We start from the raw sequence: 24357 nt of genomic DNA, 5'->3' as shown, positions 1-24357 counted from the left end.
ATCTGGAAGCAATAGATTTTATAGGCTAAATATTCTTTCTTAAACCATTCTTATAAGTGAGAAAGGAGTTCAAAATAAAGCTATCTTGTGGTTGAATCTTATAATAGAAAAGTTAATTTAATGAAGAGAAAATACATTAGATTTCCAATAAACTATATACAAAGAACTTGCTCACCAGTAATAAACATGCGACTCTCATTTGTAGTAGTAAGGTAAAGCAGTTCAGGTACTTGAGTGTCATTTCTGACAACTTTCAACTGTGTACACATGAAAGGTGCCACTGTAGAAAATGAAAACACTTATGAAATTATTTCTGCATTTCAAATGGGAATACCAAGATCAGGATCTAACAGAGTGCTTCTCAAAGTTTAATGAACTGAGGAATCACCTAGGACAATTGTTAAAATGCAAATTCAGATTAAAGTAGTTTTAGTGTAGGGCCTGAGATTTTCCACCGCTAATGAACTCCTGGGTGATACTAGTGCTGCCAGTCCTTTGACCACACTTGGAGCAACAAAGATCTAACACTTAATCATTTCCTTTAAATAAAGGATCTAACACTTAACTTTTCCTTTAGAAAGTACAACGGCCGCACCTAACTGAAGTCACTGCTTGCTGGACAGTTGAAGACTGCAACAGTCTTTCTAATTGGCCACACAACTGAATGTGAATAGTTATTTCCTACAGAGAAAAAAGTTGAGTTCCTCCATGATGCTTCCACTGATTAACCCAATCTAACATTGATCCCTGAATTACTCTGACTCCTTCCATCAGATAGGGCTACACAATATTAATTTGAATTTGCTTATGCGAGTGTTTTACTTGTGCATATCTTAATTAGACTTTAAGTCTCAAGGACAGGGCTTATACCACCTACTATTTTCTGTTTGCCTTGCTAACCAACTGGATAGACTAAAAAGAATTCCTGAAAATGAGATTATAATGTCTTCAGACCAGCTACTTTCAAAAGCTATCAACTGCTTTCAACTATCAGGTTATTTAGGTAAAGTTTACTTATCCAACAATATTTTAAAAATTTTAACCCACTGCATGCCAAAACATTTACGGTCTTCAAATTAGGAAATAAAGAAATAAATATAAATACTCGTAATTTCATATCAACAGTAAGCTCTCATTTGAGAATAAATATTTCCCTAGAGCATGATAATATCTATAAATTCGTTTCCTATATCTCACATTTACTAGTTCTTTATTTTGTCGCAATGAAAATAAAGAAAATCTGTTCAAATGACCAAGAATAATTCTCTTGATTTATATCACTTTTCCTTTAATTCAAAAACTGTACAAAGATGTGAGTATTCATGATTAAAGACGTTGATATAAGAATACTTCTAATTCTAATTTCATGGTTGTTAAAAATCAGATATTTGGACCTAACACCTTCTGGCTGTTTGACAACCCTCTGGACCTTTGTTTCCTCACCCGTAAATTTGTAAAAACATCACCTGTTTAAAAGGTAACTGGGAGTACAAAATGAGATAATATCTATGAGCAACTGGTATATAGTAAACGCTCAAAATTACTTCCCCTTTTCTTAGTCAAAAGTAAACAAGATGCCTTACTACCAAAGGATTTTGGTATTATTCCAGAAGACCCTTGGTCATGTTCCCCTTCATAGGCCTGAAGCCCCCTTAATACTCACCATTTATTTTATGATTTTTTTCCTTCACTCTTGGTCAAAAGATGAAAATGAATTTTGATTGTTGTCAACTATTGTACTAGAGTAAATCTCACCAAGGTCCATACAAACCTTTCTTTTTTTTTTTTTTTTTTTTTTTGCGGTACGCGGGCCTCTCACTGTTGTGGCCTCTCCCGTTGCGGAGCACAGGCTCAGCGGCCATGGCTCACGGGCCCAGCTGCTCTGCGGCATGTGGGATCTTCCCGGACAGGGGCACGAACCCGTGTCCCCTGCATCGGCAGGCGGACTCTCAACCACTGCGCCACCAGGGAAGCCCATACAAACCTTTCTTAAAAGATATATTTCACATTTTCACAAGAAATAGAATGTGCATGGATGGCAACATTTCTGTGAAAAATCGTTATCCAAAACCTGTGTCAGTTTGTTGTTTAAAGTGGCTACAAAGAGAGAGGGACCTGGCCCTAAAGCCCATCTAAATTGTTATCAGGGATCATCACTACCAATCATCTGTGACCTGAGAGAAGTTATATGAAAGGTCATGGCCCCACTTACCTTGGAAGCCCATGCCTTGGTTTTGGCCAAAACTCTCTTTCTGCCCTCTCCTCCAAAGACATTTGGGGTGATGTTCAGTTCTACTCATATATATTTAAAAAATTTAATCTCACAAGCAGAGGGTGGATTCTAATGAGGTAATATCCGAATGGTGTGTAATACTGTTTTACAACAGAAAATAAAGGGGTAGCAGAACAGCCCTGTATATGGTCTCTAGGTCTCCTGATATTCCACAATTTCTATCTTGTTGCTCATTAAAAAAAATACATGTAGTCAAGATTGGGAATTTCTCCAATGTTGGCAAGCACTTAACAATCAGTATTTTATTCACATAATCATTTGGAAAATAGGAAAATAGCACACCAATACCTAAAAAAGCTTTATGTTACAAATTCAAATAAGGAAAAATTCACTGAAGTTGTTAAAAAGTATTAGATATACTTTTATCCTTATCATAGTAGATCTAAAGACTAACTTGTTATATAAAACACATAATAGGACATACTTAAAATGTTTTCAAATAAATAAAAGTAGTGGAAAAAATCAACACCAAATTAAGTAAAATATTGACCAGCTGGTTTAACACCACCAACCTAATATTAATTCCATACTCAAATGACATCATACTTACCACTGCCATTATTTAATTACACAGTATCCCAATCCTCTACTACTTATTCTACATTAGTAAAGCCTTCATTGTGTTTAATGGGGTCTACTAAGTCAATTTCCAAATGGATACAAAGGAAACGGACTATCTATGTTTTAGTTTCACCGAATTTTAAGGTTTTATGTCTAAAATGCTAAAAATGGGAATTGATAAGAGCACCCGTTTTCTGAAAAACTAGTTTCAATCCCAAATTAATTCTGAATAGAAAACCAGAAGGTGGTTAATATCTGTTAATACCAATTATAATATTAATATAGAAAAAACTTAAACATGCTATCAGACTGCTTGAATTTGCTAACTCAATATCATGGCATTCTGTAAGTAAGTCAGTATACCTCTATCATTTTTTTAAGTCAATGCCCCCACTTCCAAAAACAAAATGATAAAAATATTGAAACTGAGTACTTGGGTAAATATTTTCAAAGACTTCTGGCTGAGATGTAGAAAACAGTTCCACTATAAATGGTTTTTTGGAAGTCCCATCAGCAATGTGAATCCAGCGATATGACCAAAAATCTTCACGGCTTTCTATATGGATAGAATGTTAGAATAAATGAAGGTAACTGATAATGCACATATGAACACAGAATTATTCACTGAAATACTTTTTATGACTTTCAATATCAAAAGCTTACCCTTCTTTTTTAACCGCTGGACTCTTCCTACAAAAACTAAAACGCCAATAACATCACAGATACTATTTTCTGGCATATCATCCAGTTCGGATCTAAAAAAAGCAAAATTATTAAATAGATATTGTATTTTTAAACAGTGAAAAAGCGTTCTGCAAATATGACTGTGAAAATGCACATCTATCTAACTGTTACAGCATAATTCTGGGTAGATTCCGAGCAAATTACAATACATTGTTTCATTAACTAACATTAAAAATTAATATTTGAGATATTTTACAAGAAGCTATTTTACCTTGTGACAAAACGGTGGTTTAATTTTGGCAATCTCCATTCTCGTTTCACCTGCTTTTCTGGAATGATAATTATATTATTTGGAGGATTTCGAAGGTTCAGGCAGATTTCTGAAAAACAAATATATTACTTTAGTATGATATTTAATACATATAAAATAATATATGCATATAAATCACACAGCAAAAAATAGATTGAACACTTTTGAGCCCACCACTAAACCTAACAACTAGATCATTATCAATAGCTTTCTTCTACCTATTCCGACATTATCACATCCACTTATCTCGCCAACTAAAGGTTAACCATACCTTAAATTTTGTGTTTCATCATATACTTAATTTAAAAAAGAGGTTTTTTTTTTATCACTTATGTGTTCTTGCCCAAATAGTATACTGTTTGAATTTCTTTGTTTTTGAACTTTAAATGAATGGAATTTTACCATAATGCAGTATTCTAGGGCTACTTTTTTCACTTAACTTTATGGTACTAAAATTCATCCATGCAGCTGCATGTAGCAATTTTTTTCTCATTTCTACTGCTGAATAACGTTCCAGAGTGTTGATATACTACAATTTTATTTACTCTTTATTGTATTGCTGGACATCTGGATTATTTCCAGCTTCTGTTGTTACAAACATGGTCACTATGAGCTTTTTCTACATATCTCCTTGTACACACAGGCAAAAGCTTTCTAAGGTATTATATCCAGGAGGGAAACCCTGGATTGTAAAATATGCAAATGTTCCACCCTATAGGATAATTTCAAACTATCCTAAAGTAGTATTTATTATTTATTTATTAATAAATATTTACTAATATTTACTGAATATTAAATATTTATTTAAACTATTAACAGTTCCAGCAGTGATGTGCAAGAATTCCCACTGAGCCACATCCTCTCCAAATTTTGGTACTGTTAAAAAATTTTTTTTTTTGGCCTCACCATGCGGCATGCGGAATCTTAGTTTCCTGACCAGGGATCAAACCTGTGTCCCCTACAGTGGAAGTGCATAGTCTTAACCACTGGACCGCCAGGGAAATCCCTAAATTTCTTAGTTTTTGTCAGTCCAATGACAGAAAATGACAATTTGCTGTGGTTTTATTTTGCACTTCCCTTATTACTAATTATGTTCAACAACATTTCATAAACCTATGGTTCATTCATGCATCCTCTTCTGTGAAATACCTGTTCATATTTTTGCCCATTTTTCTACTGGATTGTCTTTCTCTTATTTATTTGTATTACTTGTTTCTATATATGTTGAATACTAATCCCTTGTTGATTATACCATTGCAAATACCTTCACCCAGTTTTTGGATTGTTTTTTCATTTTGGGGGGCTGTCTCTTGATGAACAAAAGTTCTTAATTTTAATGTAGTTAGGTTTATTAATCTTTCTTTTATGGCTACCATTTCTGTGTCCTATCCAAAAAATCCTTCCTTATCCCAAAGTCAAACAGATACTTTCTATAAGTTCTTCTAAAAGTTTCGCCTTTCACATTTAAGTATTTGATATACCTGAAATTTATTTTTATACGGTATGAGTTAGGGATATAATGTAATTTTTTTCTCATATATAATCAATTGTCTCAATACTATTTACTGAATGGCTCTTCCTTCCTTGATGATCTGCACAGCACATCTGTTGTATATCAAAGTTTTATACGTCTAGGGCTGTTTCTTGACTTTGTATTATGACTTGCTGGTCAGTTTGTCTATATCTATACCAATACTACATGGTTATACTTTATAATAATTCTTGATATTTGTAGGACAAGTCCTCATTCTCTCTTCAGCCCCTTATTCTTTTTCCTCAGAGGTGTCTTAACTATTCTTGATAATTGTATGCTTTCACATAAATTTTAGAATCAGTTTGTCAGTTCCAGAAAAAATAATCCGATGGAATAGCACTAAATTTATAGATCAATTTGGGGGGGACTTGACATACTTATGAAACTGAGACTAACCTCCTGCCTGGGAACACGGGATATTTCTCCATTTATTTAGGGACTCTTTAGTGTCTTTCGAAAAGTATTAAAATATTCTCCAAATAGGTCTTCCATATCTTCTGTTAGATTTATTTCTAGATACTTTATAGTTATTTTTGACAAGGTAAATTATGTTTTTAAAATTATAATTTCTAACTCTTTGTTACTGGAGTGTACAAAATCAACTGACTTTGGTATATTGCTGTTACAGCTAGCTTTGCCAGTATCTTATTTTTTTCTCTCTCTCTGTTTTTGTTCTTTTTTGGCTGCACCATGCAGCTTGTGGGATCTTACTTAGTTCCCTGACCAGGGATTGAATCTGGGCCCTCGGCAGTGAGAGTGCATAGTCCTAGGCACTGGACTGCCAGGGAATTCCCTATTTTTTTCAATTTTATTGAAGTATAGTTGATTTACCATATTGTTTTAGTTTCAGGTATACAGCAAAGTGGTTCAGCTTTATTTATATATATATATAAAGTATATATACATATATTAATTTATAAATATATTTCTAAATATATATTTATACATATATTTCAGATTTTCCATTATAGGTTATTATAAGATACTGAATACAGTTCCTTGTGCTATACAGTAAATCTTTGTTGCTTATCTACTTTATGTATAGTAGTTTGTATCTATTAATCCCTTTTTCCTAATTTATCCTTCCCCCCCTCCCTTTTACTTTGGTAACCATAGTTTGCTTTCTATGTCTGTAAATCTGTCTCTGTTTTGTAAATAGATTCATTTGTATTATTTTTTAGATTCTACATATAAGTGGTATCATATAATATTTGTCTTTCTCTGTCTTCACTAAGTATAATATTCTCTAGGTCCATCCATGCTGCAAAAGGCAATATTTCATTCTTTTTTATGGCTGAGTAATATTCCATTGTATTGATATATATATATATATATATATATATATATATATGTATACCACATCTAAGCCAATCATCTGTTGATGGGTACTTGTTTCCATGTCTTGCTTATTGTAAATAGTGGTGATATGAACACTGGGGTGCATGTATCTTTTTGAATTAGGGTTTTTGTCTTTTCCAGATATATGCCCAGTAGTGGGATTACAGGATCATATGGTTAGCTATTTTTAGATTTTTAAGGAACCTCCATACTGTTCTCTATAATGGTTGCACCAATTCACATTCCCACCAACAGTGCAGGAAGGTTCCCTTTTCTCCACACCCTCTCCAGCATTTATTATCTGTAGTCTTTTTGATGATAGCCATTCTGACCAGTGTGAGGCGATACCACGTTGTGGTTTCTTATTATTTTTAATACTTTGTGTTATTTTGGATTTTCTTTGTAGAAGATCTAATTTGTGAATAATGACAGTTTTGTGTTTTTCTTTAAAATTCTTATGCCTTTGGTGGGTGGCCAAGATGGTGGAGTAGGAAGACCCTGAACTTACCTCCTCTCGTGGACACACCGAAAGTACAACTTACAGAGAAACTACCTAACAGAATGACCTGAAGACTAGCAGAAAAGATTTTCCACAGCTAAAGACATAAAGAAGAAGCCACAATGAGTCAGATATGAGGGGTGGAGATATGATATAGTCAGGAAGCACCCCCCTCAGGTCGGTGACCCACTAATAGGAAGGATAATCATAACCACAGAGGTCCTCCCCAAGAACAAGGCATCTGAGCCCCCCACACTGGGCTTCCCAGACTGGGGGTCCTGCGCTGGGAAGATGAGCCCCCCAGAACATCTGGCTTTGAAAAGCAGCAGGGCTTATGTGCAGGAGAGCCAGAGGACTACAGGAAACAAGAGATTCCACTCTTAAGGGCACATGCAAAATGTCACATACTCTGAGTTCCAGCACAGAGGTAGGTAGTAGTTTTAAAGGAGACTGGGTCAGACCCACTTGCTAATTTTGAAGAACCTCCTAGAAAGGCAGGAGGCAACTGGGACTCTCTTGGGGACACAGATGCTGGTGGCAGCCATTTTGGGGAACTCCTACCAGGAGGACACTGGTGTTGACAAATGCTAATTTGGAGTCCTTCCTCTAGCCTATTAGCTCCAGGGGCTTACCCACCCACCAGCTGAGCAGCACGGATCCTGGGACACCCCCAACACCAAGCAGCCAGTCCTGTAGTGACCCAGCCCCAACCACCAGCAGGATGGCACAAGCCATGGCCCCACTCAACACCCTCCCCGGGGCTGCCCCGCCTACCAGCATGCCCAGAGTAGTCAACTACAACAGGAGGGCCCACACAACCCACAGAGGGGGCACTCCTAGAGCATATAGCCCTGGTGACCCATGCTTATAAGGTCAATTAATCTATGACAAAGGAGGCAAGAATATACAATGGGGAAAAATAGCCTCTTCAATAAATGATGTTGGGAAAACTGGACAGCTACATGCAAAAGAATCAAACTGGACTACTTTCTCACACCATATACAAAAATAAACTCAAAATGGATTAAAGACTTAAATGTAAGACCTGAAACCATAAAACTTCTAAAAGAAAACAGAGGCAGTATGCTCCTTGACGTTGGTCTTAGCATATATTTTTGGATCTGTCTCCTCAGGCAAGGGAAACAAAAGCAAAAATAAATGGGACCACATCAAACTTTAGCACGCCAAAGGAAGCTATCAACAAAATGAAAAGACAGTTCACTGCATGGGAGAAGACATTTGTAAATGATAATCCAACAAGGGGTTAATATCCAAAATAGATAAAGAACTCCAAAAAACATCAAAGAAAAAGAACAACCAAATTAAAAAATGGGCAGAGGACTTGAATAGACATTTTTTCCACAGAAGACACACAGATAGCCAACAGACACATGAAAAGATGCACAACATCACTAATCATTAGGGAAATGCAAATCAAAACTACAATGAGCTACCACCTCACACCTGTCAGAATGGCTATCATCAAAGAAGACAACAAATAACAAATGTTGGAGAGGATGTAGAGGAAAGGGAACCCTGTGCACTGTTGGTGGGATTATAAATAGATGCAGCCACTATGGAAAACAATATGGAGGTTCCTCAAAAAATTAAAAATAGAACTACCATATAATCCAGAAATTTCACTTCTGGGTATTTACCTGAGGAAAACAAAAACACTAATTCGAAAAGGTATATGCACACCAATGTTCACTGAAGTGTCATTTACAATAGCCGAGATATGGAAGCAACCTAAGTGTCCATTGATAGATGAATGGATAAAGACGATGTAGTCTATATATACATACAATGGAATATTACCCAGCCATTAAAAACAATGAAATCTTGCCTTTGCGACAACATGGATGGATCTAGAGGGTATTATGCTAAGTGAAATAAGTCAGACAGAGAAAGATAAATACCATATGGTCTTACTTATATGTGGAATCTTAAAAACAAAACAATCCAACAAACAAAATGAAAAACAGACTCACAGATACACAATAAACCGGCTGTTGCCAGGGGAGGGGGGATGATATAGGTGATGGGAATTAAGAGGTACAAACCTCCAGTTATAAAACAAGTAAGCCAAGGGAATGTAATATACAATAAAAGAAATATGGTCAATAACATTATAATAACTTTCTTTGGGGACAGATGGTTACTAGACTTATCATGGTGATCATTTCATAATGTATGCAAATGTCAAATCACTATGTAGGACACCTGAAACTAAGATAGTATTGTACAGCACTATGTCAACTATATTTCAATAAAAAATTCTTATGCTTTTAATGGATTTTATCTTCTCACATTGGCTAGGAGAGCCCGTACAACATTAAACAGAAATAGTAATAGGAAACCATCAATGTTCCCTGTTTAAAAAAGGAGTGTTTCTAAATTTTCCCCATTAAAAGTTGTGTTTGTTGGGCTTCCCTGGTGGTGCAGTGGTTAAGAATCCGCCTGCCAATGCAGGGGGCACAGGTTCAAGCCCTGGTCCGGGAAGATCCCACATGCCGTGGAGCAGCTAAGCCCGTGCGCCGCAACTACTGAGCCTGCACTCTAGAGCCCATAAGCCACAACTACTGAGCCCACGTGCCACAACTACTGAAGCCCACGCACCTAGAGCCCGTGCTCTGCAACAAGAGAAGTCACCGTGGTGAGAAGCCTGCACACCCAACGAAGAGTAGCCCCCCACTTGCCGCAATCAGAGAAAAAGCACGCGCACAGCAATGAAGACCTAACACAGCCAAAATAAATAAATTAATAAAATAAAATAATAAAATTTAAAAATTTATTAAAAAAAGTTGTGCTTGTTGTTATGTTTTGACTTTGCAAACATCCTTTATCAATTATGGAAGGTTCCTTTTCTCGCTATTTTCTTTTTAAAATTTATGAATGTGTGTAAAATTTTAGCAAATGTGTTTTGTGCCTCTATTAGGATGACCTTCTTTAATCTGTGTGGTGAGTGACACTTACAGATTTTCATATGTAAAATCAACTTCACATTGCTGGAGAACAATGCAACTTAGTCATAGCGTGTGATCATTTTCCACATATAACTTAATTCAGTTTGCTAATCTTCAATTTTGAATATCTGTACATATGTTCATAGTGGAAGCTAGTCTTTAATTTTCCTCATTAATAATATTCTTGTTTGGTTTTGATTATCAAAGTTATACTGGTAGCAAAGAATGAGTTACAGAGTATGCCCTCTTATTCTATTATCTGGAATAGTTTTGGAATGGTACATTCCTTCAATGTTTGCTAGAATTTGCCTGTAAAATGGTACCTGCCTGGTATTTTCTTTGTGAGATGATTTTAAACCTCTGGTTCATTTTCTTTAACAGTTATAGAACTATCTGGGCTTTCTATTTCTTTAATGCCAGTAATATTTTTCTAAGAATTTGCTATGTAGCAAACAAAGATTTAACCAGGATGAAAATAATTGCTTTCTTTTTTTGCCTATTACCATCCATGTGACTAGAAAATTCACTTTTACCTTTTCATATATGAGTGAGGAAGGTTTGTATTACACCTTGCACCTAGAAAGTGGTTTGCATTTTACAAAGCACTTTCATAGCCATAGTTACTCAGTTATATTCAAGGTCGCCCCCAGCTCTAAAATGCTAGGATTTTGAATCAATTAAAAACCTCCTTTGCCCCAAACCAAAAACACTTGATGCTATTATCTCAATATGTATTATGCCATACAGTCTGAAAATCTCAAGACTTTAAAAGGTTTATTATTTGTGTATGCCAACTGAATACTATTTTGTATACGGGGACAGAATGATATACAAAATGGCAATATACAAAGCATACATTACCAGCAAATATGTCCTTTTTTTTTTGCAATAGAATTTTCATCTTTATAAGCTTCCATTTATTTAGTTTTTTTAAAAATTGCATCTTAGTTTGTATAACTTGGAACTATATGTGTAAGTATGAAAAAATAAACCAAGCTAAATTACCCCAATAATTTGTCTTCCAACATCGACACCTAGAAGGCAGTGATGCTATCAGATCTTTATTCCTAAACTGACCAAACCGGCCCCAACTACATACGCTTTCTCATTTTTCCTCTCATAACATTTAAACTACCCTGCTATTATTCCTAACCCTCACTTATACTTTCTCCAATTCAACCCATTCTCCCACTCTCCAGACCATTCATTCTTTCCTCAATTTCTGTTCATTTCCTCTCCCCTTCCATTCATTCTTTTTTCTTACTGTTTACTGTCAGCAGTCTTTCATTTTACTGTAATTTGTTCATTTTACATATGTTACCCTGTTAGACTAATTTTAAGGGTAGAATTCTATATTACTTATCTTTGTGTCCCTTGTGCCTAGCATGGTTTACAAAACTTTTTTTCCCTTCAAAAGATCATTAATCATACTGAGGTTTTAAAAGATCATATATCAATAGTTTTCAACCCTGGCTGTACATTAGAATCACCTGAGGAGTTTTAGAGACACACCAATGTCTTGGTCCCCTCTTCAGAGTAATTAATTCAGAATCTCTGAGGGTGGGGTGCTCATGATTCTTTAAAGCTCCCCAAGTGATACAAATGTACAGCCAGTATTGACATCTACTTATACACATAGACTTGGCAAACTATGGCCTGTAGATGGATGCCTGTGTTTTGCAAATAGAGTTTTACGGTAACACAGCCAAGCCCATTCGTTTACATATTATCTCTGGCTGCTTTCACTCTATAAAGGCAGAGCTGAGTTGTTGTGAAGAAGACTATACTGCCTGCACAGCTTATAGTACTCACTGTCTGGTTCTTTTTTTTTTTTAAGAAGATGTTGGGGGTAGGAGTTTATTAATTAATTTATTTTTGCTGTGTTGGGTCTTCGTTTCTGTGCGAGGGCTTTCTCTAGTTGTGGCAAGCGGGGGCTACTCTTCATCGCGGTACGCGGGCCTCTCACTATCGCGGCCTCTCTTGTTGCAGAGCACAGGCTCCAGACGCGCAGGCTCAGTACTTGTGGCTCACGGGCCTAGTTGCTCCTTGGCATGTGGGATCTTCCCAGACCAGGGCTCGAACCCGTGTCCCCTGCATTAGCAGGCAGATTCTCAACCACTGTGCCACCAGGGAAGCCCACTGTCTGGTTCTTTATAGAAATAATTTGCTGACCCCTGATAAAGAGGAACAAAGTCCTATTACTTATCAAAAAGGTATGGGATAACAGAGACTGATGCTAACACTAATAAGTAAGACTGTTGTAAAGGCTAAAAGGAACGTTTTCAATATATTCTCATCAAGGCTCTCACTTTAAAAACGATTTCTATATTTGCAATTATTCACTTGAAAATGTAAATAGCTTCTCATATCCTAAAAAGAGAGTTTCCATTATGAAAATCTGGCCCTATAATTCTATGTAGCAGAGGTAGCATACAGCTCAATCAGTTTCACTGCTACATTCTAATGGCTGTATCTACTTTTCACATGCTGTCTATTGTCCCACTTTCCATATGTTTTTAAGGTTTAGAAGCAGCTATTAGTACAGACACATTTCTAGATTTGTCCACAGACACATAAAAACTGTGATAGAAATTAATTTTCTTTACACCAGAAAACACTGTATTTAGTAAAAAGAACACTAGATTAGGTATCAGGAAAACTAGGTTTCAATTTTCACTACGCCAGTGATTTATTATGTGACATTGACAAAGTTACTTACTTTATCTGTTATTGACAAAGAATGTCTCAATTTTTACTAAAGCAATTTTGTCACTTGGAGATGCTTGGTTGTGGGAAAGAATTTATAAATTGGCAGACACAATAATACACATTTTGAATTAGCTTCCTCTCGCCAAATTTTACTACATTTTCTTAATTAAGTCTCAATAGCAATATGAGTTTAATTTCTCCTGTAATAAAGAGTAATGAGATTATGGACTGGTTGTACCAAACTATCTAAGTAATGACCTGTTCATCCAGCAAGATTGATGTCTACCAAATGCTTAAGATTTTAATAGAGAATCATATGAGATTTTCCTAAACATATATTTCAGTAAACAGTGAACAAAGGCTTCATTATTTGAACATTCTTTACATAATTAAGCTTAATGGGTCAGCTAGGGAGTTCAGAATACACAGAAATAAAGGTCCAGTATAAAACTATGACAAGCCAAAAACAATGCTTAAAATTGTTGAATGATGTGTCCTACAATTTTGAAAAAGGGAAATGCAAAAAAAACCACATCCACATCTTAAAGCAATCACTTACTATATTAATTCTAATGCTCCCAAAATATTTAGGATGATGCCAAGATGTCAGTACTGTGATTTCAATACTAATCAGGAAGAGCCCTTTCAAGATTGTAGCAATTGGCAACATTTGAATATTGACCATAGGTTAGATAATAGTATAATATCAATTTTAAATTTCCTGATTTTGATAACTATACTGTGATTACATAATAGAATGTTCTCGTTCTTAGGAAATATAGAGTGAAATATTACTGAAGTGTTTAGAGGTAAAGGGGTATGTATGATGGCTGCCACTTACTGTCAAACGGTTCAGAGGTGATAAATACATATGTGTGTGTGTATGTGTGTATATATATGTAGTGGAGGAATGACAAAGCAAAGGTAAATGTTACCAATTGTTGAATCTGTGTGAAAGGTATATGAGAGTTCTTCATACTATCCTTTCAACTTTTATGTAAGTTTGAAATTATTTCAAAATAAAATTTTGACAAAAGCCTTTTCAAATAGCACCTCGTAGTACCAAAAATTATCTTCAAGTCATTAATTTAATATTTTAATACAAAAAATGAAAGAAAATAAGTACATCCCAAGCGGCACTCATTCATTAATCAACAATATATATCTCAGATGATTTTTCTTAAAAAATGCAATAATAAATAAACATATTTATTGTGATTGCTCAAAAATTTTTATGGACAAAAGAATTTAAAGTCTGTCAGGTTCTAACAGCTTCAGTAATTTTTAAGGGCTTTTGACTGATATGGTACTTTGCAAATTTATACAAACAAAATAGCGATAAAATAACAAATTCATTGAATACTTAACCCATTGTAGAAATTAGTTTGATCTGTGGATCCACAGGGAGAGGCTGCATCCTGAGGGGGTGACTCTTTTTAATAGAATAATCTTGAAGCAGAAGAACTAAACCAACGTGCAAACTTTTATACCACTCAGGACACAGGGCATTCCACATAATCACTGACACAGCGCCTGAACTGTCAGCAACTTCCAAAAAGGTCTAGTTAAAAAAGAGTAAAAGCACATGCATATTTGTTACTTTAATCTACAGGGTGTTCAAATTTTATTTTAAGAATGAGGAAGCAAAACTATAGAAGAATCACTGAATAATTTATGATATGAGAGACTCTATAATGATGAAAAGTTATAAATGAAGAATTTTTAGTAATATGAGAAAATACTTAAGAAAATGTTAAATGATACAAAATTTTATATACAATATGATTCCCATTTTGTAAGATAACTTACTATGATATATGCCATAGTTATATGTAATATATGATAGGCATACATATATGCATAGATGTGCTATCTATGACATACATATGATATCACAGATATGTGTATATATATGATATACACATATAAAAAAGGGGAATAAAATACACTTTAATATTAACAGTGGTTCTCTCTGAGTGTTAAGATTTGGCTTGATATTATTTATCAACTTTATATATCTTTATACATTTTCCAAATTCCCTGTAAATATGTATAACTTTTACTATAAAAGCTTAATAAAGCACCTAAAATAGTTCTTGATAACATGTGGAAATACAGTAAAATGTTAAGTTTAAAAAAAAACACAGGACAGAAATCAGCACCATATGACATAGAGTGTCAAGATAACAGAAAAGTGTCAGATAGATTGGACAATTAGAAGGTCTCTGGTGAGTTACCAGCTGAAGCAAAAAGTCAAACTAATTGTGTTGAGAAGTAAAAGGGAGGCAAGAAAGTGAAAACATATAGTGTAGACTACTTCAAGGAGCTTGCCTGAAGAGAAGGACAGAGGGAATACAGGAGTCCTGATGTCAAAGGAGATTTTTTTCCTTTTTTAAAATGGAAAACTAGACTATATTTATATGCTGGTGTAGAAAGCACAGTAAAGAAGAAGTTGAAGATACAGAAAAAGGTGTGAAGGAGACCAGCTGGATCAAGGGAACTAAAGGGCACTAATACAGAAAGAACTTCTTTTTCTATAAGAAACTACATAGAAAAATACCTTGAAATATATATTTGTTCATTTTTAAAATTATTAAGTTGAACTTTAAAATATGTTATTTAAACATAAATTATCCTAATAAAGAGTCAGGTCTGTAAGTTATAATTTATGAGTGCTAAATTAACATATAATATCTTATCACTACTTATACCTGGTATGGCTCAATCATCTTTTTATTGGGTTTTCCATAGTATCGCAGTTTTGATTTATGCAAGATTCTCACAAGCAATGCAGGAAAATTCCTTATGTTAGACCAGGTCATTTCAAGGTGAGAAAGGGAAATTATTCTGGTATCTAGAATACAAAAAAGAAAAAAAATCCTACTAAACATGTCATGGTAATTTCAAAATTCTATTTTATTGGTTAAAAATGGTAGCCAGATCATACCCAAAGCAACTCCTTCTCACCAGCTAAACCAGTCTGTATACTTCTCACATATAAAACTTAGTAATAAATATTATCCCTAATAATAATAGCTAAAATATATATATGACTTACTATGTGACTAGAATATAGGTAAACACCTATGTTAACTAACACATCTAGATGGAATGTTCCATCTGGAATGCCCTCTACCTCATCAAACTGTGTAATTACTTCCTGGAAGACTTGGATCGAAACTTACCTCCCTTAAGAAAAAACTCAATGCCATGGAATATTTTCCATGGCACTTATATATTTAACTTATAGAATTGTTTCATGATATATTTCTTTACTGCCCTCACCTTAGTCTCATATGTATAAGTTCGAAATTTCCCAAACATTCCAGACATGGTCCTGTAACGGGGCCTTTGCACTTGCTGTGCCCTGGGTCTGGAATGTCTTCCTCTTAGATACCCAAGTGATTTCCTCTTAGATACCCGAGTGACTTTCTCTTCTCCTTCAAGTTTTGCTCAAAGGTCACTTTCTCAGTGATGTTAGCCATAACCACCCTATAGAAAACTGATCCCCTTACTTATCTTCCATCCCATTTTATTTTTCTACATAGCACATATTACCTTCTCATACGCCATATAATTTACTTTGAAATGTTTTAATCTCCAAACCTGCTAGCAAGTGCCAAAACTGCTTAAAAGCTATTCACCATCTTTAAAAGATTAACTTGTATTTCTAATTTTATTCTTCCTTGGTTAAGAGGGGTTCCATCTGCAATTTTCTCCACATTTTGCTCTCTCATAGCCCACAGTCCCAACTTTTAAAATGTCTATTTGTATTTTTTCCAATATTTATTTCTTTAAGGCATCCTCCACTTCCATTTTTATTTATATAATGTATCACCTACTCAACTTTGGCATGAAAACCATTCTTGTAATTTCTTTTCAATAAAAGTTTAAATGGCCTTTTATAACTACAATTGTACCATTAACACTGCCCCCCTACACTATTTTCAGTATTAGGGTATCTTGTGTAAATTTCCCTCCAGATTCTCCCAATACATTACTAGCCCAGGATCACAGATCCTAATATTTGATGTGACGTAATTAAGTGATTTCCTTTTAAATATGGTCAAACAAATTGTAGATCACCTCTGAATTATCTAGAAGGTATGTGGAACATTCTTCATCAATGAAGGCACATATACCACCTTTACCAGCCGGAATAAATTCAAGAGCTACATGATTTTATAAAACCACAGTTGTAAGAGCCACTGTTTCTGCTACAATTGAGTCCAGACAGTTAGCCATGATCAGATACGTGCTTGGTTAACATTTTCCCAGATTGGGTAAAAACAAACAAACAAACAAACAAAAAAACTCATTAACTTCATAGAATATACATATCTCTGAAATCTAAAAAAAAATTACAGGTTATACATAGACAATGAGGAATCTGTGTAAATTCATAGAAATAAGTGGGTTCATTATCAAAAGAAAGAATGAAAATAATAATAAACTACATATTCAATATAAAAAGTTAGTAAGCAATACAATAGTGTTTCTCAAACTTTGTGGTCCCAGGACCCCTTTACAGTCTTAAAAATTACTGAAGACCTCAAAAAGCTTTTGTTTATGTGGGTAATATTTATCATATTTACCATACTATAAAGTAAAACTAAGAAATTAAAATATTCATTAATTCCTTTAAAACAACAATAATAAACCTGTTAATGTATAATAAAAAGGTATATTTTTGAAAAATGACTATATTTTCCAAAACCAAAAATGTAGTGGAAAGAGTGGCATTGTTTTACATTTTTGCAAATCTCTTCAGTGTCTATCTTAGTAGAAGACAACTGGATAAATCATATTTTCTTTGGCATTTATTCAGTCTGTTTCAATGTCACATGACATGTACCCTCTGGAAAACTCCACTCTATACTTCTGAGAGAATGAGAGTAAAAAAAGATAAATAAAGCCTTAATATTATTATTATGAAAATACTTTTAACATTGCAAATCCCCTGAAAAGATCTTGGGGAAACACCTAGGGGTCCTTGGACCGTACAGTGAAAACCACTGCAAAAGAATAAATCTAAGGAATATAGAAAGGAATATAAAGATTAAAAACTGAAACTAATGAATTAGAAAACAGTATAACTGGCAAATCCAATTCCCTGGAAAAATTAATAAAAAGGTAAAACTTTAATAAGTGCAACCATGAAGAAAGCAAACAAAAAAATGTTTGGAATGTGATCAACTATAAACATAGAGAAAATCAACTTAAAGATTACTATATATAATTATATATCACTAAATGTGAAACTATCAGTGAAATAGATAATCTTCTAGAAAAATATGAATTACCAATATTGTTGCCCTAAGGAACAGAAGAACACTGGAACAGGTCAATAACCATGCAAGAAAATGAAAAAGTTCACAAATAATGACCTCCCAAAATTGCACCAGGTTTATATGGTTTTTAACAATTTTCATTTTAATAATTTTCAAAGAATAGCTCTTTCTCTTAACTATGTTGTTCTAGAGCACAATAAAATATAGAAATTATACCAATTCATTTTATAAACTTAGATAAATCCTGAAAAATTATGACAGAAATAGTACAAAAGAGAAAACTATAAACCCAAAACATTTATGATGGCAAAAATCCTAAATCAAATACCTGCAAATCCAATGTAGCAGTATGCCAAATTACATCATGATCAAGTAGAGTCCTAAACCTCTTGTCTTGTTCAGGAGGAGAATATTATAAATTCTAAATAATTCTGGAGCTTGACATAAAACGTAAGTTCAAATGATTTTGTTAAAACATTAAAGAGAATAAAAATATAATATATTACATCTAAAGCACTAGAAGAAAAAAATTTTTAATCCTGTGAAAGCAAAAAAAAATAGTAAAAAAAAATAAAGCATGGCATACACTAAACAAAGCAGGACTGCAAGAACAGGTATAATCATTAATTACATTAAATTTAATTGGATTAAATTCATCTCTTGAAAGAAAAAGAATTGGTTTGGGTCAAAAAGCAAAATCTTGGCTGTAGAAAGAAACCTAAAACAAAATGGAAATAAAGTGATGAACCAAGATACATACACTAGGCTAGTGGTTATCAAAGTGTGGCCTTTGCACCAGTAGCATCAATGTGTTAGAAATGTAAACTCTAGGGCTTCCCTGGTGGGGCAGAGGCCCGCGTACCGCAAAAAAAAAAAAAAAAAAAAAAAAAAGAAAAGAAATGTAAACTCTAGGGCAGTTGTACTGAATCAGAAACTGGTGATGGGGTGCAGCAATCTGAATTTTAAAACACTTTTGAGGCGATATGGATGCCCAGTCATGTTTGAAAATCACTGCCCTAAATGCTAACTAAAAGACAGTGGAAGTGGTAAACAGTACTATCAAAATATACAAAATATAATTTGAGCCAAAAAGGGACTAAGAGGGACTTCCCTGGCGGTCCAGTGGTTAAAACTCTGTGCTTCCACGGCAAGGGGCACGAGTTCCATTCCTGGTGGGGGAACTAAGATGCCCCATGTGGTGCTGTGCGGCCAAAAAAAAGGGGGACTAAGAGATACATTCTATATTGATAGAGTAAAATCGACCAAGATATTAACAAGCTATGAAACTTTACACATTACAGCAACATCTAAATCGAAAACTTAGATGTTGAGAAATGAACAAAACCACCAACATAAAGAGAAGCCAATATTCCTCTCAAAGGAATGGGCAAATAAAATAGATTATAAAATAAGGATATGGAATACTTTAATTTAAAAACTTCATATAATAAGTAACTTCATGTCTAATAAGTAAGCTTTTTCTAACCTTTTGGGGGTAAAGAGGAACTCAAATTTAAAATCAGAAAATATGAGTAAGGAGTAATAATGAAATTTCTATACTTCAAAACCTGGGGGATACAGCCAAAGCAGTACTCATGGGAAACTTCAGAACTGTTAAAGCTTTTGGAAGAAATAAACAAGGAAATAAATGAACCAAGCATTGGACTCAAGAAGGTAGAACCCCTCCCTCCCCCGCCAAAAAAAGAACAAAGGAAGTAAAAAGAATGAAAGAGGACAGCAAAAATAAAGTAGAAACATCTCCCCAATATAGACTTGCGGTACGCAGGCCTCTCACTGTTGTGCCCTCTCCCGTTGCGGAGCACAGGCTCCAGACGCATAGGCTCAGCGGCCATGGCTCACGGGCCCAGCTGCTCTGCGGCATGTGGGATCTTCCCGGACCGGGGCACGAACCTGTGTCCCCTGCATCGGCAGGCGGACTCCCAACCACTGCGCCACCAGGGAAGCCCTAAAAGTCTTTTGTTAGTTTTGAATACCAAGAAAGTAGACAAACTTCTGGCAAGGCTGACCATAAAAAAGGGTGAAGACACAAACATTAGGAATGCATCAGGGGATGTAACTGACAAGACAGAGATTTAAAAATGTAGACTACTGGGCTTCCCTGGTGGGGAAGCCCACCAGGGAGTGCTTTTTTAATGCTTTTAACGCACTAAAAGCATTGTTGGTTTTACCACTTTTTCAAAAAACTGAAAAGGAATCATTCTCCCAATTCCCAATCCCGGCCCAAGGTCCCAGGTTCAAATCGTTTTAGGGGTAAAATCTACCAAACTTTCAATGAACACATGATTTCTGCTAAGTACAGAAAAACAGGTAACTCATCCTACTAGGCTAATATTAATTAACCTGATATCAAAATCGAACTGAAATAGTACTCTCCTAAAAAATAACAAAACTTATGGACCAAATTCACTTGAATATACAAATATAACAATAACAAGCATGACCAAATAGAAACAAAAGTGGTTCAACATTAGAAAATCCAGGAATGTAATTCATTTCATTCATTCCTTTATTCAATGAACCTGTATTGGATGCCTACTATGTTCCAGACATTGTTCTGGGTATAGGAGAAACAGCCCACAGCAGTGAGGGAAAAAAAAAAAAAGAGTGCTTGCCCTCCTGGATCTTACAAACTAGTGGGAGAAGAAAGAAAAGAAAATAATTTCAGTGTGTTACCACTTCTATGAAAGGCATTTGCACGGTGATGTAATAACAATAAATGCGGAAGGAATGCATATTTTAGAGAGCCCTTTTCTAATATATTTTATATATCTGAGTTGAAACCTGAGGATGGGAAGGAACTTTCCAGAAAGAGGAAAAAGCAGGAGCAAAGTACCTGAGGGCAGGACAGAGCTTGGAGGTTTAAATATTTAAAAGGCGGCTGGCGTGGCCAAAACAAAATGGCGGAGGAGAGCGGTTAGAAAGGCGCGTAAGGGCACCTTGTAGGTCAGGTCTCCGCAAACTGCGGCCCTCAGGCCAAATCCACGCTGCTCCCCGGTTTTGTTAATAAAGTTCTAGTTTTAACATAACCAAACCCATGTAATTACATATTTTCTGTGGCTGCTTTCCATAAACAATGGCAAAGTTTAACAGCTACAGCAGAGACCATAGGTCTCGCAAAGACAAAAAGATTTACTATCCGGCTTTTTACAGACAGTTTGCCAACCGCCGTAGCGCCACGTGGACCTGGGTAGGTCTAGATTTTCTTGCAGTGCGGAGCTACTGTAATGATTTAGGCAGGAGAGTGGCACAGTCTAACTTCCTTTTTACTTTATTTTACTTTTTTGGCTGCGCCCTCAGCTTTGCAGGATCTTAGCTCCCCCACTAAGGATCGAACCCTGGCCGCCAGCACTGGAAGCGCGGAGTCCTAACTCGGACCGCCAGGGAATTCCCCTAACTTCCCTTTTAAACCGCTGCCTCTGAGATCGTATTGGTACCTTTAGAATAGGATATTGAACGAGGAGAGGGAGCCTTTTGGGGTTCTTGAAATGCTCTATATCTTGATCTAGGAGGGTGGTTACACAGATATATATATAGATAGCTGTATATTTAAGACTCTTCTATTTTACTGTGTACACCCTAATAGAAAAGTTTTAAAAGCACAAAATCGCACCACAAAACTAAGAGGAACGGAGTGGGAGAAAATAATTTGCAAAATACGGCAGACAAAACTTAATACCCATTAGCAAAGAAATCCTACAAATTAATTAGAAAAAGTCAAAACATATAATTTAAAATAATAGTACAGGGAATTGGACACTGTCGTATATATGTTAGTGGTAATGTAAATTAGCACAACCTTTTAAGAAGCTGCTCTGTCAATATCCATTTAATTAAAAAAGTCAAATAGTCTTTAACCCAGCAATTTCAGTTCTAGGAAGCCAACCATTCAACAGAAATACTTGCACATAGTGAACAAATACAGGTATATCTTAATGATGCTCAGCACTGGATTTAAAACTGAAAAACCAATAACTGCCTAAAATTATAAATTACCCATTAATGTGGGCATGGTTATATAAATCATGGTACATCCATACTATGGAAAAGTGTATAAAAAGATGTACGTTAAAGATGTTTGAGAGAAGTGGAAATAACAAATCATGCAATGTAATATAATTCATTTTTCCCCATCTTAAGAGAAAAGTTGGAAGGCATACGAGAAGGCAAAAAGGGTCTCTTACTCCACCCATTTTATTATTAAAAATTTCAAACATACAGCAAACCTGAGAAGAACACCAATATACCCACTTCTATATTTTGTCATCAACACTTTACTGTACTTGGGTCTTACACTTTTTTTTTTTTGCGGTACGCGGGCCTCTCACTGTAGTACTATCATTCCCCTTATTCCATCTCTTACAGATAAAAATATATTTTAGAGCATTTGCTGATGACGGACGAGCTAGCATTATCAGGTTAACTTCCTACTTCTGAAACAGAAGAACTGAACTTCTCAGGTTAGTATTGTTCATGGTAAGTAATAAGAAACATAAAAATGAGAATTCCAAGCTTTCCCACAAAATCACACATTCAAAAAACAACATTTACATAACTGCCACACTCAAAGGTATAGAAAATGGCGTTTCATTAAATGTGAATTATTAAGGAATAAATCACGGAACATCCTTTTTTGAACGACAGTTAAAACAGGCAAAACCACAAATATTTACAACGCTTATGCCGAATTCAAATCTATACACTTTCCAACCAACACAGAAAGTACTACTTCCATGACTGGAATGGGACTAAAACTAGGATGAATTCCACTGTAGTCAAACGTATAACGAACACATGAGGAATACTGACTGCAACATCACTACGTTCGTCAGATTAAATTTAAGATGTATTCGGACATTTCCTGAATGACCACTTTTACAATCAAAGCAAGACGCGAGCTGGAACCCCGTCACCCATCAAAGCTTGTCTCTTACCACTCCCGGCTTATAATTAACAATACCAAAGCACCTTCGTTTCCTTTCCCATTAAAGCAAGCTCCCGAAAACCTTAACCCCTCCGTCGTTCCCTCCAATTACTTACCGTTAAAATTGTGCTCTTCAGGTCGCTTGTTGCTTAACCAGATATCTCCATATGGATCTTCGTTATTCCACAGGGCCAGGTAATGGCTCTTTCCGCCTCTTAATGGCCTCTCCGGGATTTCCCGGTGCGCTCTATTTCTGAAGGGAATTTCTAAAGAAATAGAGTCCAGGGGCTCCCCACAGTGGACGTTATCTATGCACAGGATCCCCTGGCCTAATCTTTTCTCGTTGTAAATACACGAGACTCTGGAAATTTTCACTTCTATGCCAACTTTGAGAATATTTTTATATACGAGAAAATTCAGCCTGGGGTCCAGGTAGCACTTCTCACGGAACACCCCGTCCGAGATCGTCACATCATAGCAATAAAGCGGAGGTTTATGTTCCATGTCGCGTGGCTCACCCTCTAACAGGTACCTCTGGACGGCCAAAACAGCGACAGGCACCACCTCCGACGGGGTGCTACACCGGCGAGGTGAGTTCGTTATTTGCTCAAGAACGTTTTGGATCCAGGACCTGCGCCTTGGGGCACCGACCCTTTGGTTCACACTTCTCTGGACCTCAGCCTCATTTCCCTCAGGGTTCGGCAGATAGAGCCCAGAATGTGACGGGCCTTCCTGCGGCTGACCTAACTCACCAGACATGGCGGGGTGACTGCGTACCCTCTTCGCTCCCAAAACCTAACTTTCCCCGTCAGAGGCTGAGAGAATGAGAGCGCGCGCTTGCGCGACGGTTGCTCTCTGCCCGGGCTGACTGGTAAAGCTCCGCCCAGTCGAGGAGCTACGAAGCCTATAGGAGGGCGTGCGTCAGCTCTCTGGCTCCGCCCCTCGCTCTGCACGTGTCCGCTCTCTGGCTCCGCTCCTCGCTCTGCACGTTTCTGTCTCCCCGCACTGTTACTAGTCAGTCACTTCCGGGGATACGTACTGGGTCGTCCAACCTAGTGCCCGCCCATTTGCCAGGATAGAAGCGGGAAAAGCGTTGGTCGCCATGGTTTCCAAAACAAAGTAGCAAGAGGGAGGGGGAGGAGGCCTCGTGGCTCTTCTGGAAAGGAGGGTGCAGAGAGGCAAGAAAAGAGAATGTGGCTGGAAGCGGGAGGCAAGTAGTCATAGCTCAGG

At 36.0% G+C, this 24357-nt stretch overlaps 1 protein-coding gene across 1 annotated transcript in view; it reads right to left on the bottom strand.

Annotated features, from left to right (window-relative positions):
• RADX (RPA1 related single stranded DNA binding protein, X-linked) overlaps nt 1–23925 on the bottom strand; it is a 62970-nt gene extending 39045 nt beyond the window's left edge. The window contains exons 1-7 of the mRNA XM_082864629.1: nt 23244–23925; nt 15606–15748; nt 14263–14455; nt 3810–3918; nt 3518–3609; nt 3288–3410; nt 176–280 (exon numbers count right to left, since the gene is read on the bottom strand). Of these exons, the coding sequence (XP_082720755.1) occupies nt 176–280; nt 3288–3410; nt 3518–3609; nt 3810–3918; nt 14263–14455; nt 15606–15748; nt 23244–23886 (1408 nt within the window). The 5' untranslated portion in view covers nt 23887–23925. The remainder of the gene's footprint in view (nt 1–175; nt 281–3287; nt 3411–3517; nt 3610–3809; nt 3919–14262; nt 14456–15605; nt 15749–23243) is intronic.
• Nucleotides 23926–24357: the final 432 nt, after the last annotated feature.

The sequence above is a fragment of the Leucopleurus acutus genome (genome assembly GCF_964270905.1).
Source record: "Leucopleurus acutus genome assembly, chromosome: X".
Lineage (NCBI taxonomy): Eukaryota > Metazoa > Chordata > Mammalia > Artiodactyla > Delphinidae > Leucopleurus > Leucopleurus acutus.
This window is presented reverse-complemented; position numbering and strand designations above follow the sequence as displayed.